General features: G+C 40.9%; 2 protein-coding genes across 14 annotated transcripts in view; one reads left to right on the top strand and one right to left on the bottom strand.

Moving 5' to 3' along the window:
• SHLD2 (shieldin complex subunit 2) overlaps nucleotides 1-15,562 on the bottom strand; it is a 29,903-nt gene extending 14,341 nt beyond the window's left edge. For 5 of the 13 annotated variants that reach the window (XR_005257355.1, XR_005257356.1, XR_005257357.1 and 2 more), the window contains exon 1: nucleotides 15,135-15,562. The gene's annotated coding sequence lies outside the window, so the exon portion shown is untranslated. The other 8 variants (XM_038140579.1, XM_038140578.1, XM_038140580.1 and 5 more) reach the window with 8 other exon arrangements.
• A 122-nt stretch (nucleotides 15,563-15,684) lies between these two features.
• The window catches only part of GLUD1 (glutamate dehydrogenase 1), a 29,191-nt gene continuing 27,689 nt past the window's right edge, over nucleotides 15,685-17,186 (top strand). The window contains exon 1 of the mRNA XM_038140623.1: nucleotides 15,685-16,265. Coding sequence (XP_037996551.1) covers nucleotides 15,830-16,265 — 436 coding nt within the window. The 5' untranslated portion in view covers nucleotides 15,685-15,829. The remainder of the gene's footprint in view (nucleotides 16,266-17,186) is intronic.

Raw genomic sequence — 17,186 nt, 5'->3', positions numbered from 1 at the left:
CATGGCATTGCTATTGCTAATATTTAATGTGTACCTACTTGCCAGCAGGATCAGGGCCTGTGGTTTCTAAAGTTGTGCTCTAGAAGGAAAATATTTCCCTGGATCTGAAATGAAGACATTTCTTCTATAAATACAAGCTCAGATCATATAAAAGGCATCTACTGAGCAGTTGCATCCGCCATTTTATTTTACCATTATTATTTTTTGGAACCAAATGATGCAAAAATCTGAACACTGATAATACTCTTCCAATTCAGCACTGAGATAGTCTTCATTGTGTTTGAAAATTGGAGTAAAGGTGGTAGGCTTTTGTGATTAACTTGATAATTCTTTCCTCACAGCCTTTGTGCCTTTCAAGATGGCCCCTTAAGTAAATTCTATTTATTGATTTTTGTTTTGCAATGCACAAAAGCATATAATTAAGAAGATATGAGCATCCAGTGGCTGCTACAAACAAAAGAAGTCAAAAGTTCTAGAGAACACTGACCTTTTGAGTAGAAAAGGAAGATAAAGGTAAAAGGTCAAAGATACATAAACGTGCCATGCATGTTTCGTTGAAGAACACTCATTCCCCAAACCCTTACTTCTGAGAACTATTTAAACAACTAAACTGCTATACCTTCTGTCAAGAAAGATATTATTCCATATATTTCAGCATATTAAAATACCTCACAATATTAGAATGCCATCATTGTGGCTTTTTTAAGAAAAACTATTTAGTTTGCAGAAAATTTCCACAGGTATCATTACCAAAGAAAATCCATGTTGGGACTGAAACCTGATAAACTGAGATGAATAAAGCAATACAGCACCTAAGATGAAAGCAAGGTAACTGGTCAAAGAAACATCATAACAGCCTGATCTCCATCAGATTAACTGCTGGTAGATTTCACTCATTAGGACCAGAAGATAGATAAATATAGATAGATTAAAAAAATATATATATACATAAAGAAATATTTAAAATACAAAGCCACCAATATTATTTTCCCATCTTTACAAAAGCCTTACTCAAAAAAGATGAAGTCTTATAATGAAAGCCTGGATGCTGACTGCACATACTGCACATTCATAGTCAAAAATGGGATATTGTCACAGTTTTGGACAACAGTCATAGGTAAGACTGTCCGTTTGCTTTTGTACTGTGGGAGACAGGGTGTTGAAAAGGTGTAATTCTTAAGTTTACCATGTGAAATAATCTATTTGATTTCCATGGAAGTAATCTACTAGTGCCAGGAAAATGTCTTTCTCTCCCCACCACAAGTGGTTAAGTTAGCAGTAGACCTTAACAGAAGCTGCACTTCCTCTTGCCTTTAAGACAAGTGGGATACTTCTCATTTGTCAGCATCACTAAACAACTCAAATTCATTGTCTGTCAACTGAAAAAATCAGTCACTCACTCCAAGAAGCCATACTGGAGCACAGAAGTCATCACTACAGCAAGTCAATTTCCAAGGTTGTTCAAAAGTATAAACTACACAAGGAGCTCCAGAAGAAGCCAGGTGGCACATGAGCCCACAAGACACCTTTAGACCAACAGCTCAATCACAACTTCATTTCCTTCATCACTGTTTATATAGGATCCCTCCAGAAGAGCAAACATTTAACCTTGCTGCAAACATAAATGGCAGCAAGTACTTTTTGTCAGGACTGAACCTATGGCACCAGAGCTATCTAATTCCCTCCCCATGCCAAGCCACACTGTGCACATTTTAGCTGTTCCTCTAGTGTGCAGCTACATCCTTTATGTGGTATGATTAGTGTATTTCTGTGAGGTTCAAAGGAGCTGGCAATCCAGTCCAATCAATAGCTGATCTCCTCAGTACTTCCATATCTCAGGAAGATGAAAGCTGGTTTTACACATTTCTATAGATCAGTGTCTCAAAAGAAAAGTTCAAACACGTGCTTTTGATGTGAGCATTGTAATTTAAACAAAACTCTTAAGAGATGTTAACTACATGCTAGCATGACAGTAATGACTTTTATATCCAAGTCTAGAATTTCAGTTCTTGTAAAGGCAAAGGATTTTGAAGATTCTGTTAATATTTCCCTTTTACACACACAACAATACACTTCAGCTGTGAGTGAAAAGGATTTGCTCTTTTATCTATAAGTCAAGAGGTAAAAGATTTTTTAAGAGATAAAGCTCCCTTAAGGAAACATAACCTTCAGACTTGGGCCAAACTGTCTCAGTACACTGGTGAAGAGCATTACAAAGATCACTGATGGTTCACTGCCCACACTTGCTCCTTGTTGTGGCCACAGAAGGAACACACCTACCAAGTTCTCTGCAGAACTGCATGAACGTCAAACACTCTTCCATGGCTATTCCAGTAAGTAGTAAAGTTGTTAATTTACTAAGGCACTGCAGGAAAACAAGACAAAAAATTCAGACTATTTTAAGTGAGTGAGAACTACAGTGAATCTTCTGGAAACAGAAACAAAGTTTTCAAGTATTTTGGCATTTACCTAGGAAAAAATAAAGACATGATAAATAAAGAAAATTAGCACTAGCTTTTTAATATATAAGCCTTTACATTTCAATGGTTTAGATGGATGTCGGTTTAGCAAACTGGTTAAGCTTTAACAGGGAACTGGCGACACTGAGTAACTATCAACACAGCTGACTGAGCCAAAGGTGCCTTTTAGATGCAAATTTCCTTATTTCAAAGAGGTAGCTTTTCTCTCAGACTTTAGGACAGCAATGCACTTTGACTTCTATTAAAAGTAATTTGACAAATTACACTTCAAAAAATTGTAGATCACAATTTCTACCCTACTGTGCCCCGAAAAGTTAAAGGAAATCATCACAATTGAACAAAATGTGAATGAAGTGTACCGATTAAATGCCAGAAACACTGATTTGGCCTGTACCCTTTTCCATGGTAATTCAGTCATCTGAAAACACCTCAAGAAAAATAAAAAAACTCAAGGCATGATGTAACAAGTCATCCTGGGTCTCCCTCTACTGTTCCAAGTCATAGTGTGTAGCAGCAGGGCACAGCAGCATAACCACTGGTAAAAATCTTCTAGTACCTTTGCTCTCAGTCAAAGCACATCATTTTCTTCACTGTTTTTGTTCAAGGCAATACCTCAATTATTATCTGTACTGTGCCATTATTGCTGTGTACCTTCACTCAGCTGCCTTTGATTCAGTAACTTTTATAAATGTTTTTACTACTTGCAGTACTACATAGTCATGCCCCTGAAATTTTAAGTTGTTTAACTTCCGAAGCTCCTGAAGTATGAAGATTTAAGGATGGAAACTAAAGAGATTTATCTATTTATTCATTTGTCTTCATGCAGAAGCTGATCCTTTCTGAAGTAAAACTATAAATTGCTTCTTTCTGCAATGCAAAGAGAGTAGAGATTATGAAGAAATGGTCACCTCATAGTTTAACATCTGTATAGGAACTGCAATCCTGTTTGCAAATGCAATTCTTTTTCTGTTTGCCAGGTGTTGCAAGTTCTATACCTGATTTTCAGTAGAATAGAAACAATAGGACTGATGTACACAAGGACAATATTGGCTACTAGTATATTAGCATATCCAGAAAACCATGTGAGCTGCTATACAAAGCTAAATCACAATAGTCTTCAAAACATATTTTTAAAAACACTAGCAGGAAGTTTTCACACAGAACAGAAGCGACAGTGCCAAGGTCAGAAATCTATATTTTTAACAGGAGTTCTATTTAATGCCCCAACACACATATGAGTTGGGCACTAAGGTAGCTCTGAAGAGTGTTTTGTAACCCACCCTTACTCCATGTCAAGTCACGTCATCTACAGAAAGACAGCTACTGCTCCATGTGACTCGTGGTGCTTTAGTGCCACACACATGCGCCTGAATTTTACATTCTGCAAAAACATGAAAGAGGAAAATTAGAGGTGAAGAAACACAAAGAATTTGCAATCCACTCCATATCAAAGTACTCTTTGTATCCAGCTAATGATTTGAGTAATTCCAGGTGTAACTAGCTTGTGTTAGGAAGCACATGGAATATAAATGAACAGCTTCGGTAGTATTGAGCATATGACAGGAAATGAGTAAATACATATTGTTTTGGCACTTTCCCTGCCAATAAATTTCACATTAAAACCTGTTTATATGGGCTTCCTTTAAAAGATTTTAAAATTAGCAGATAAAGCAGGAAACCCATAAAGCTATTACACTAAACATGTGATCCATTATCTTTCTCTAGAGATTAGTAATCTTTACAACAGACCTGAGATACAGGAATTCAAAAAGCAGTACAGTTTGTTCTGTCTTGGCTAATGTTCTGAATTACCTGACACTGCATTCCAAGAACTACAACTATGTTAACATTTTATATTAAAACTTGATCTTGCAGGTCAAACTAACATAACATCTAAATGAGTGCCAGTTTAGGAGCCACGTGCTCATAAAAAACATTAGGTGAGGTATGGCAACAGTTCATGTTAACCTCTATGAAACACTGGAGCAGAAGAAAAATTTGAGAAAATTAAAAGACATAAAACTTCAGACATCATATTTGTCAGCACAAATCTAAAAACCAGCAAAAGGAGATTTAGTTTATATGATGGAAATCAAATCAAAACATAATTGAAGGCATCTTTGCAAAAATAAAGATAGCATTCATTCAATAAATACAAGAGACAAGAGAGAATCAAAATATTAACATACTTCTCTCAACAGGAACTTTATGACATTACAATATATAAACAATATGTTATGAACTTCAGCTGCCAACAGAAAAACCATGTAGAAAACTGAACAGTCTGATCACAGTGAGAAAAAATTTAGTAAGTGATGGGTATGGATGGAAAGTTTCACAAAATGAGCAAGTGCAATAACTTGATTTGATGAAGCTGAAAAGAAAAATATCCAAAACAATGTCCACTTAAATTGCATTCCTCATTAAAAACGGCAAATACAGAAGAGGGAAGAGGTAACATAAGAATTAAGAACTGTGCAATCATAGTGTGTTTTTTTAATTCCTTCATACATTATAATGTTACTTGTCACTTCTTTCTCCATATGGCAAACAAGTAAGTTTTACTTTACCAGCTCTGAAGGAAGTAAAGATTCCAATCCCAAATGGGAAGAAGCTGCCAAATCCCTTTACCTATGCTTATCCCTTTAACTGGGGAAACACAGTGTTTAAAAAACAAGCACTTACATTTTATATCCAGGGAGGTTTAAAAGATAAAGTTCTGATCCTGGAAGCTATTCTATGCAGTTCCCTTCCCCAGGCAGCCCTGAAGTGACAAACTGTTCAGTGGGCATCTCAGCTTTGTTTGGAGCATGCAAACATGGGGAAGGCAGCTGTCCATCAGGGGCATCCTCTACTGCTTAGCATTGCAAAGCCACTGACACTGTAGTGCTGCATAGAACAGTGGTGCTATGCAAAGCTTTTCCTCTCCAAACAGAGGGCAGCTTCTTAAGACTACGAATATGGAAAAAATTAAAGCTCCTTAAAAATGTCTTGACTCACATTCACCTTTCAAGAATGAAAATTTCACTCTTGCAGCCAACATCAGTATTTTAGAAAGATGTGGGGAAATTTTACCCAAATAGGTCAAACTCTATTCCTTCAAATTCTCAATAGCTCATCTTATATAAATCAAAACACAGTTTAGCAGGGACTGAAGCTGTTCCACTGTAGAAGTTATCTAGGCTTTTCCACATTACATTGGTTTTCCAGCTCCACGACAGAAATTTGCCACCATGCTTCACAATAATAACAGTACTCATGATACTTCAAGAGTATCAGTAGCCCATTATTCTAAAAAATAAGCAGTGACTTCTCAGCTCAGGAACTAGAAGTCAAGAGCAGAACTACTGGCAGAAAGCTCACCACTGATCTTTAGGATTAGTACTGCTTTACAAGCACTGATGCAATGAGGGGTTTGAGCTTATTAAAAGAATGAAAGTCTCACACCTGAGAAGTCAGAGCTCTGCCTCCTGGGGCTCCTCTGCTGGACACAGGAAGGCCAGGGAACAGCACAACTGCAAAGTCTGTATGCCCAACAGGTCCTCTAAAATTAGCAATTCATGCAATTACACAACTAATAAAGTCACCTTCTGTAGCAGGCACAGGCCCTGCAAACCTGCCTTGGCGTTCAGAGACAGAATGCTGAGTCAGGATGACTGGACAAAAGGAGCCCCTCTCTCCCGCTCTTGGACCCTTGCTTATCTTTCTGTAAAGCTATAGGTCACTTTCCTTTAACCCTTACCATTGGACAATTTTCAATCCTCCCTAACCCTATATAAACCCCTGTTTCTGCCTGGCTCGTCGGAGCCGCTGTCCCTGAGACCCTTCGAGACACTCCGTGGAAGAGCTACGAAGAAGACCAATAAAGACATCGTCTTGGAACCTCACACAGCACTCTCCTCTCTTTCCTGGTCTTCCGAATGCCTGCTGCGTGCCCCAGCCAAGCCTAGCAAGCCCAAAGAGCTGAAATCACTCATGAGCTGATAATCACTGAGCTGAAATCACTAAAGGCTTGCTAAGGCATAGGCTAGGGGCACTGCCAGAGCTTGGGCTGATTAGCCCCCCTCAGAGCTGAGCTATCCGGCTTTGATGCAGCTCCTGGGTACACCCCGTATCCCAGCCAGCGGCATTAACCTTCCTCCAACTTATCTCAATTTTATGCTCTTTTACAATCTAGGGTGGGAAAACAGAAAACAACAAATCTAAGTTCAAGAAACCACACTGCTTTAAACAAGCTGATCTGACATTCTCAGCAAAAAAAGCACAATCATATCTACACTGGCATATTCCCAAAGAACTCATGCCAATCCCAGTATTTATTTTCTTTGCTTGTTGAGTAATTCCACCTTACTTAGCATTTCAGAAATTTTTCTAACCAAATATAGCCACAGGTCAAATTATATTACCTACTCTTCACCTGCCACGGTGCAATTTGCTGGGTGAAGATTTGCTGAAAGACTGACTTTATTTCAGATATGTTAAGCATACAGTATGAAAACAATTGAAATTAAATCTGCTGGCAAAACATAAATGTAATGTAATTGACAACCATTCCTCTTCTCCAAACTGACCAACCAAAGTAGCTTATGGATAAAGCCATGGGTAGTACTTGTTATTCCAAGAGAACTTCTGCTCATTCCTCTGTTACTAATTTCTCTGGATTCTTTTAATTCAACAGAATCTGCAAAAGCTTACATAACTCCTATTTTTCATCATCTTCAACATAAAATTAATGAACTGAAGTTGCATTAGACCTCACTATATCAGTTCCTAGGAATAAGTAAATTGAATATGCTCTGAAAATGATAAACATTCAAGACAAGAAGTATTTTACTTATCACTATGGAAAATAACCAAAGACTTTCCTATATTCCTTTAAGAAAACCAAGTCTGATAGGAAAGAAACTGTATGAGCTTATTAGAAAAGCAAATTCCAGGAGTTTCTCCTTAAGAGTACACACTGCCCATACTCCATAACTTCTGGCCTATATTAATTCAGATATGAGGACCAAACAAGTTTGTAGAACCAGCTCAGTTCCAAGCAATACTTAAGGTTAATATGTCCTCCCCATATTTTTAAGGCATTGGGAATAGATTATCATCTGGGTTTTTTTGGGTTTTTTTTATGGGAACTGAAGCAATGAAAGGTTTAAGTAACTTACTTTTGCTTGCACAGTACATTGAACCACGTGTAGAACCCAGTGAGTGATTCTTACACACTCAGACCTTAAACATTGCACTGCCATTCCCCAGTGCATAATCCTTCACCTTTTTGATAAGATACAAAACTATCCTTTTCACCTCAGCTTTTCACCCTACCACTTGAGATTTTAACAGTCAGCATCCCTGGTTATATCACTTCTGTATCTACAATTCTCTCTTCCTGCAATATGAGATTTATTGTCCTCCTCTGCTTTTATTCCTTACTTGAGGTCTCGGGTGCTGGTTTACAAGCACAAAATAATCCAATGATTCAAAGTCAGGATTAACACAGGGCATCTGATGTAACTATTTCTTTTTGTTTAGTTCCTGAACCTCATACACTATTTGAAGGAAGTTCTCTCTTACCTTATATTGTACAGAACTCACCCACACAATCACACCTTAGTTTTCAAAACGTTAAGAATTACTTTAAGTCCTGAGGCAGTGTCCTATATTCTACTGTGACTTTAGGACTCACTCTGGGAAAAAAATGATGAGTGTTTCCCCACATAACAGACTTTTTTTTTTCTTTAAGTTAACAGGTCCATTAACTTCTTTAACTTACATAACCTTCAGTGAATTAGCCATCTAATAAACAAGAATAACTTGCACCTAAAACTGAGTAACATTAATGGACTTGCACTACAAGCATGAGTTCAGTGGAGGTGAGGGGCAAAGTATTTAGGGAGAAGAGAACAGTGAAGGAGAGTGGCTTCTAACTCCATCCTTCACCTACTCATCTATTACTTTTTGGTCACATGAGGAACAATCTCGATTTCTGCTTAGGCAGTCCAATGTTACATTGATGTAAATGCCACAATGATAATGCAGCCTTAAAACCTGAGGTGAACATCTTGGCATGCTCTGTTCAAGAAAGCTGACCTCCAATGATAACTGAACAGTCCAAAAGCATACATTATTTAGATTGACATTTAGTGTTCCTTTACTAAAGAAAAACATCAGGCTTATTTATATGAAAACTGATAAAAGAAACCAGGATAAGCTTTCATGACTTCCATGGTGACTTTAACTCATTTAGTCAGAAGAATACAATATAGTAGTCCTTCTGAAACCAGAAAATCTCTTACTAATGATATGCAGAGACCCTGCCTTTCCAATACTTCAAAATAAGCTTAATTTCAACCTACTGGCTTTCAAAGGAAAAAAACAGAAGAGATGAAGTAGAACAGGTAAGTTAGACATCATCTTGCCAACATTGACAAGATTAGACAATGAATAATAGTCACAACAAACTGGATACAGTGTTTTCAAAAATTGTTCAAGTGTGCTCAAGAAGGGACAATTTAATTAAAACAGAAACATTTCCTTTTCTGACCTATATTCTCATTCTGAGATTCCTCTGGGATGAGCTATCCAACAGTGATTTTGTGCTGGATCTCTACATGCAGGGCACCATGAACAATCCTGAGGTCTCTGAAAGATGACCAAGAAAAGATATCACAATACACTTTTACATCCAGCATAACCAGCTATTCCCACCTCCCCAAGAAATCTATGATGTGTTGAACAATACCAGCCAGTGTACTCTTGGAGTTTTCTGATAACACCAATTTCAATTATACCAACAAACTTGAATGGTAATTCCTAATGCTTTGTATGTGGGCTTCACCCACCAACATATTTCACAGAAGATTTAAGCGTTCAAACATATTTTAACAATCTTGATTTCCATAACCACTCTAAAGTTAAAGAGGCTAAAGTTGATTTTGCTAATAGAAATGCAAACAAAAGCACTGCAGGAGACTAGTATTCTCTAGTTCATAAGAGCTTTAATGTTTGTTATTTAAACAATACACACTACATTTATGTCAACAACTTCTGACTGTCAATTGAGTATTAAACCAAGAAAAAACTGGTTTGCAGCCTCTGATGATTTGATTCCAGGTTGGAAAGATTTGGGGTATAATTTTCAGCCAGACAGCCAAGGGCACCAAGAGCTGCAAAAAAGATTCATTTCAATTGTAAATGTTACTTTCAAACAATTCTTATTTCACTCCTGGCAAACCACTTTCTGCTGTTATTTGCTATGTTAACTGAAGGAGACAGGAATTTTTAAAAAAACATCATTTCCATGAAATAAACTGACTAAAGTACTTTATTTTCCCCTTAACCTTATTTAAGAAAACAAAGCTGGCATGCTTACAGTGCATCTGGGGAAGATTTATGTCTGTATATCTATCAGCTTTCCCATTACTAGCTTTTTCATCAGCTAATTTCAAACACACTTAACAGTGAGATGAGAATCACAAATATTTCAGGATTGGGTATCATGCCCTCTTTTGTCTTTTAAATTCGAAATGAGGAAATATCAATCAAAAGCTAAAGATTATGCCACAATGACACAAATCTTACACAGATTCTCCCGGATACAGGAATTGAGAAAGGAGAAGCCTTCACACTGACCCACAAAAGCCTCTATCCTGCATGGCCATGTTGACAGGAAGGTCACTGAAATCAGATTAATTTGTTACTGACTTCAGCAAGCTTTGGGTCAGACCTGCTGCCTCCAGAGAGAGTTACTTCTTGTCCCATCCATCTGAAAACAAGAAGTGGTGTTACAGGGATAAGAGTCACTAAAAAGCATATTTAATGTTTATCAGCTAGATTATCTGGCAACACTCATTATCAATACATTGACAGTGACAGTGCCAAAACATGGCACTGAGAATTTCTGTGTATCTATAGGCTGCCTGACCAAGAGATGGGGGCATCAGCTCCTGTATACAAGAAGAGCTTTTTATATCTGCTGTCACAGAGCTGAAGTAACCAGTTGGCAACATCAGTCATCATGCACAGCAACTATATAAACAGATGGAGACAGAAGGTCTTTAAAGCTAACAAACATAAGCACAACCACTTTTCGTGGCAATTAAAAATATTCAGTCATGAAGTAGTTATCATAATTTATTCAATATTTTGATTTCTGCAGCAGAATTATTAAGAAGTTAGAAGCTCAGAAAACTGCTCTGCACCACTTACTGAGGGTTTTCCCAAGTACCTTTCACTTACAAATTAGGAATCCATGTCAAACTCACATCCTAAACAATGGGCTAACAGACTAATCACCAGAATTTCTGGAAATGTAAAGAAAAACAAAATCTTGTGTTTGATTAAATAATAAATTTAAGTATTATTTTGCTCATCTACAGATTATTTTTGTAGCAATGCCTCAAGTGAAAAACAAGACTCACTCTAGCCTAGTCCCTACAAGGCTAAACCTAGAACTTTCTTATTTACTTGCATGATTTTGAGTTTCACTCCCTACTTTTACAGTGCTATAGACAAGCAAAAACATTACTATTTACAGATGAAGAAAACAACAGCAGCTTATTACTTAAACTTAGCAGCCACTAAAAACTTCAATTTAATGCAAAGTAGTACATAAAAATATTAAATAATCAGACCACAGGTACCTAAGTATCTCATTAATAAGACAAAGTATTGAAAGGTTTAAAGCCTTTATCTCAAATGGAAATAATCTGAATACCTCTTCCCCAATTTTGCAACATTGCAGAAAGCACATCTCAAATTTGCAATATGTGCAAACTAACTTCTGCATCCTGCCTGGAAAACCACCAAATTCAGGTTCTTTTTTATCAAGGCTAAAGGACAAAAAAATGAAGAAAACCTATAAGTCTGCTCTCCAGATCCGCTATGGCTCAACACAGCTGAAGCTATTTATAGAGGAAAGCCTCTAAACCAATAGATCTCAGTACTGGTATCTTGTGCTATCAGTAAAAAGGCTTTTAATAAGCTTTGATCTCTGATTGGTTGTAAAGAGATGACTGAAATGAAGATTTCTAGTCAAGTGTTCACTTGGTAAAAGTGCTCATATAGACAGTCCCAAATTAACAAAATCTTCTGGGATTCAGTTAATTCATGTGCTGCCTGTGGCAGCATCCTACAGGGCCAACCCTCCACCAACAGCAAACCAGAAAACTGCTCCACACATCCCAGCTCATTCCTGTCACATCACGTACTGGCTAGGCATAAAAAGGGAAGAATATAATCAAGAAATATGGCACTTAGAGTACAACAATTAATTCACAAATTTGGAATTAAAATTAAGATCAGATTACATTAATTATTCCTTAGACCCTTTAATCTGTAGTATATTTGTTTCATTTAAAAATACATCTTTGAAAGAACAAATGCTGTACCAGCATTACCTCCTATTATTCTGAAGACTGAATGTTGGTACATTCTCTTGCAAATAAAGAAAATACCATCTCTACACATCCTATGCCAAAACCAGTTAGACATAAAGTTTTTACATTAAAGCATTGGGAAAGTGGAAAATAAAACTCATGAACCTGAGAACACCTCAAGTTAAAGATCTGGAAAATAATCACATTTCTATTTGGTACTATTTTAGTACATTTTGCCACAATATGCAGGCAGCTCCCATGCAGAAGGATTTCTGTGAAGTCCTACACACTTGCTGCTTGTCTTCACTGTGTCCATTTAACACAAACACACAGGATCTCAGCCAAGAGGTGTGTGAACAGCACTACACTCACCATTCCTGTCAGATTCACATCCTCTCATTCACCCAGCAACTATTATGCAACTGTCCAGAGATCTGTTGACTCGGCAGAGGCTGAACAGTTTCTGTAGCAGTTTGGGGTAAGAAAACAACCCCAGCTCTCACCTATTTACTTACATTACCAAGGTCTACATAAAGCAGTACAGCATAACATATAAGCCCAAGAAAAAAATAAAATAAGCTTTTTTTTTTTTTTTTTGCAGTTTCTGGCGCAATGAAGAAGGGAAACATAAATACTCATATAGGCAATTCAAGGGCAAACAACTTGCTTCAATTTTTACTTGGAAATTATCTCAATTCTTTAAGCAAAGGGGCTTTGCTTAAACTGTCAAGTGCTTAATGTGGCATGGCTCACAACTTAAAATGAAATTTTCTGAATCAACTGTAATTCCATCTGCAGTTTATCTCAAAAGCAGTTTGTCTCCCCAGAAGACAGTTTACCACAGAAAGGAACTGGTCCTCTGTACAAATCAACCTTCCTCCTGAGTGTGCTGTCTAACAGAGGCTCAAACTCTGCACTGGAGGCAACCCCAGGGTTACCCTGGCTTTGAAGGGTCCAGGCAGACAAGGGCAGAGTTAGCCAGAGCACTGGGAGGATCCCTGATTTGCAGCTTCTCTGCTCCTTCTCATCTGCTCTGCTCAGCTGGTAAGAAGACTGGGATGTGAGCTGGGAACAGCTATTCCAGTTTCTGAGGGAATTCAGCACCAGTACACCCCGGGAATGTTTTAGCCCAAATAGCTAGTACTTCAAATAATAAAAGGATTAAAGCAGGAAGTATTTGATTCTTGTTTCGGATCCTTTTTCTCAATAAAATTTTAAAATCCAACACAGAAAATTACTCCACCGGCTACAAAATTGCTAACACACACCTTAAAACACTAGACTGCTTTAGAAAGCCACAATACAGAGTTCATTATTGTTCTTATCTATAATAAAAACAACCTGCTAAAATTTATATTTTAAAAGCAGCTTACAGGATATTAAATCAAGTTGTTTGTCTCCCTGAGTTAAACTTCACAGATTTTAAATAGAAACTGATACCTGTCATGTACACACAGCTGAAAATGACCTTGCTGCAGAGTCCATGAATAACACAGACAGATCCTACCACACAGGTATTGGGTTTTCTCTACTTATCTCTCTCTCGGGATGTAGTCCTAAGACCAAAACTTTGTATGAAACGAATGAAGTTAGAGAAACTCCTGACTGAGAAGACAAAAAGTTATCTTTTAATTCACCCCAGCGATTTTGTTTTCATTGATGCCACTCAAATGTGAGTCTTCTGATGGCACCCCGCATGGTATATGAGAGTAAAGAAGACACAAATCCTCTTTGATTATTGCAACTACCACTTTCATGCCGGCTAGAACTCATTCTGAAGCATGCCATTTTTAATTTTCTCTGGCAAATTGATTTGATTCAACTGCTCACTGCTCAGCACACAACAATTCTGGAATGGGGAACACAGACAGTGTTGTAACTCCTGCCTCCAGAAAGGACTTGAATCACACAGAAATTTGGTACAGATCTGCTGAGTTTGGTAAACTGCCTCTAAACTGCACACGTTACTTCAGTCAAAAAAAGGTGCCAAATAAAACTCCCTAGTTATCTTATCTCTTACAATGTTTAAAGACTAAGAAATTTAACATGCTGATTTAGTTATTCTCAGCATTCAACCCACAGCTTGTTAAACGTTTTGCCAAATTCCAGTCTCGTTTAGAAATGAGGGTAGGTATGGTACAGCCACTGCTTCAAATACAACTGTGAAACTGAGCCTCTGGAGAGATCCACGTGGTTCCCACACTGTCATGTCCCATGCTCAGTCTCAAATACATCCACGAACGTGTGCTACACACAGGCTGCCACTGCAAGCAGCTGATAATTGAGTGTGCTCATAAATCAGAGAGAACACAGCTGAAAGCAGGACAGGAGCTAAGCACATTAACCTTAACATCTACTTCTACATGCTTGAGCAAACTGGCTAGTCACATCCTTCATTTAACCTGTGTGTTTCTGCAATGATATTCCAACGTACAGAACAAGGTGCAAATAATTACCTGATAAGGACTAATTGCCACAATACCTCTCATCACCTTCTTTCCTATGCGTATACAAAATTTAGGAACTCACTGAGCTCTAGCTAATGAGAACATGCAGATGACTGAAATCAGCTCAAAGCTGATACAACCCCTGAGAACACTGCAGTTCTGTGAACTAAACACCAAAATAGTGGTGGTTTTCCATAAACCACCTATAGTGTGGACAGAAAACCAAATCAGTGAGCTTGTTTATGAAGCCCTGTGTAAACATCTAAAAAGCAAACTGGCCTAAGGACCAGCTCCTTTCTGGATTTTTTTCCCCCATATCACTATCAAGGATCTTAGTTCTCTAGACTACAATGATAAACCATCTTCATTACAGATAAAAACCAGCCTGATTAGTGGTTCTTAAGAGAACTTCTTCAGATTCTCAGGACAGAGAGCAACATTAAATAAAGATAAAAATAGAGCATCAGTTGGCTGAAGAGTTTATGTGAGTTAAAGAATCCGTGACTAATCTCCCTGCTGACAAATACACACAAAAGTTAGATTATTTTCCCACAAGCCTTGTAGCACAGCCCATAGTGGTTAGAGAGATTCCCACAGAGATAAAGCAACTTCCTGGTTATTCCTGGCTTAGGGGCATTGGTCTCCCACAAGCCTAAAAAGAAAAAAATACCCATTGTATTTTCCAATTAGCAGCCCAAACCGACAGAAAATGAACAAGCCACTTAAGTGTTCTAAAATAAATATAGTTCAATAGTACAGCATACTCTCTCTCACGCTCTGACAGCGGACCTTACACAGCTTAAAGCAATATTCTTAGGAGATGTTGCCTGAGCTACATTTAAAAAATGGACTTGAATGGACCAAGAGGCAGCAAAATGAAAACCAGTCGAGCAGACAAATCTCAAAGTTTTTTCCAACCTCAGGGATTTAAGGGTTCTATGAAAGCAGCCATGTTAACACCTTTACTCGAGGCCTCTGTCCCCTCTCGGCAGGGCAGTCCCTTAAGCACACATGGAAAAGCTGGCTTCTCCCACAGGCGCCTTTCCCCGGGAGCGCAGAGCACTGTGCGTGAGCACGCCCTCACTGGCACTGTACTTGCGCTGAGAGAGGCCTCGTTTTTCACGCGGCTGAAGGGCGGCACGTGAAGGCTGCTGGCCCCGGGCTCTCCGCGGGCCGCAGCGCAGCCGGCCGGGGCAGGGCCCCGCGGGCCGGGCTCCTGGCAGCGGCGGCGCAGCCGGCCCGGCCTCCCGCCAAAGGAAAGGGAAGGGGCGGTGCGGCGGGCGCGCACTGCGCAGACGCGGCGCGGCCCCGCCCACCCGCCGCGCCCCCTCCCCTCCGCGAATCCCGCCGGGGGCGGCGCGGGGCGCGGGGCGCAGGCGCGCTCGGAAGGCGCGGAGAGCCCCCGCCCCCCGCGGGCGCGCCGCCCCCCCCGCAGCCCGCGTTTAAAGGCGGCGGCGGCGGCGCCCGGCCCCCGGCCCCTCCTGTGACAGCGGCAGCACCGCTCCGATCCTCGCTTCTGGCGGCCGCCGCCATGTACCGCTACTTGGGGGAGCTGCTGGCGTCCCGCCTGGCCGCCGGCTCGGTGCTGGCGGGCTCGGAGCCGGGCGGGCCGGCGGCGGCGGCGGCCGGGGGAGCAGCGGTGGCGGCGGCATGGGGCGGCGGCCGGTGTCCGCGGCGGCACTACTGCGAGGCGGCGAAGAAGGAGGACGACCCCAACTTCTTCAAGATGGTGGAGGGGTTCTTCGATCGCGGCGCCAGCATCGTGGAGGACAAGCTGGTGGAGGGGCTGCGCACCCGCGAGGGCATGGAGGAGCGGCGCCACCGCGTCCGCGGCATCCTCCGCATCATCAAGCCCTGCAACCATGTGCTCAGCGTTTCCTTCCCCATCAAGCGCGACAATGGCGAGTGGGAGGTGATCGAGGGCTACCGGGCGCAGCACAGCCAGCACCGCACGCCCTGCAAGGGAGGTGAGAGCCGCCGCCTCGCCGGGCCCGCGGAGGGCCGGGCCGCCCCGCCCCGCCGTGCCCCCGACCAGCCCCCCCTGTCCCGCCGCGCCTGCTGCCCGCCCGGCCGGCGAGGGCAGGCGGCCGCCTCGCTGTGCCGCCCGTGGTATCCGATACCCGAGGAAAGGCAGGCACAGGGCGGTTCCTGCCGCGCTCCGCTGTCCCGGCCCCGCGGGTGACCCCCGGGCCAGCCCCGGGCCGGGTGTCACGGGCTCCGGTCGGGCCTTCGCCGTACTCACCGCCTGCCTGGCCCTAGGCATGGCGAAGAGATTCCCCCGCCTGATTTTAACTCGATGTGACTCAGACCTCCATAGTGTTTGTAGGGAAAGGGGGGAGCACCATGCCAGAAGTGCCTGCTCGAGTCGGGAGCTGGAGGAGCCACTGTCACTCAGCTGGCCGTGTTGGCGAAAAGCTAGTGCTCCCACAGAAAACGTCCGTAGAGAAAAATTACAAGTTAACTGTGTTTCCAATACCGGCTGGATACATAGTTAGACAAAAGTGATTTTTCTGTGAGTGGCTAGCTCTAGGTAGGTGACACCAACGACATGCTGAGGGACCGAGAGGGTGAATCCCACTGGAGCTGAGCGGAGCTGGGCTCTCAGGGGATCGGCCGTGATCTCAGAGGAGTCAGACTCCCTTTTAGTCTGGGATAGATGGCATTTCCTTGAAAAACAAATACAGATGTCCTTCAGCATAACTTGCTCAAGTGCTCTGATCTTTGTGGACATTGGAGTATTGGAAACCATTTCAGGTCTCTGACTCAAACCAGAGCTTCTGTAGCCTGTAAACACTTTTTTTTTTCAGGGTACATCAGCTTTATAGTAAATCATGATGGTTACAGAAACAAAACAATTTCTTACACATGAAGTCGTCCAACTGCAAGAC

The sequence above is a fragment of the Motacilla alba genome, chromosome 6 (genome assembly GCF_015832195.1).
Source record: "Motacilla alba alba isolate MOTALB_02 chromosome 6, Motacilla_alba_V1.0_pri, whole genome shotgun sequence".
NCBI lineage: Eukaryota > Metazoa > Chordata > Aves > Passeriformes > Motacillidae > Motacilla > Motacilla alba.
The sequence above is the reverse complement of the archived record's forward strand: the minus strand, read 5'-3'. Positions and strand labels throughout refer to the sequence as shown.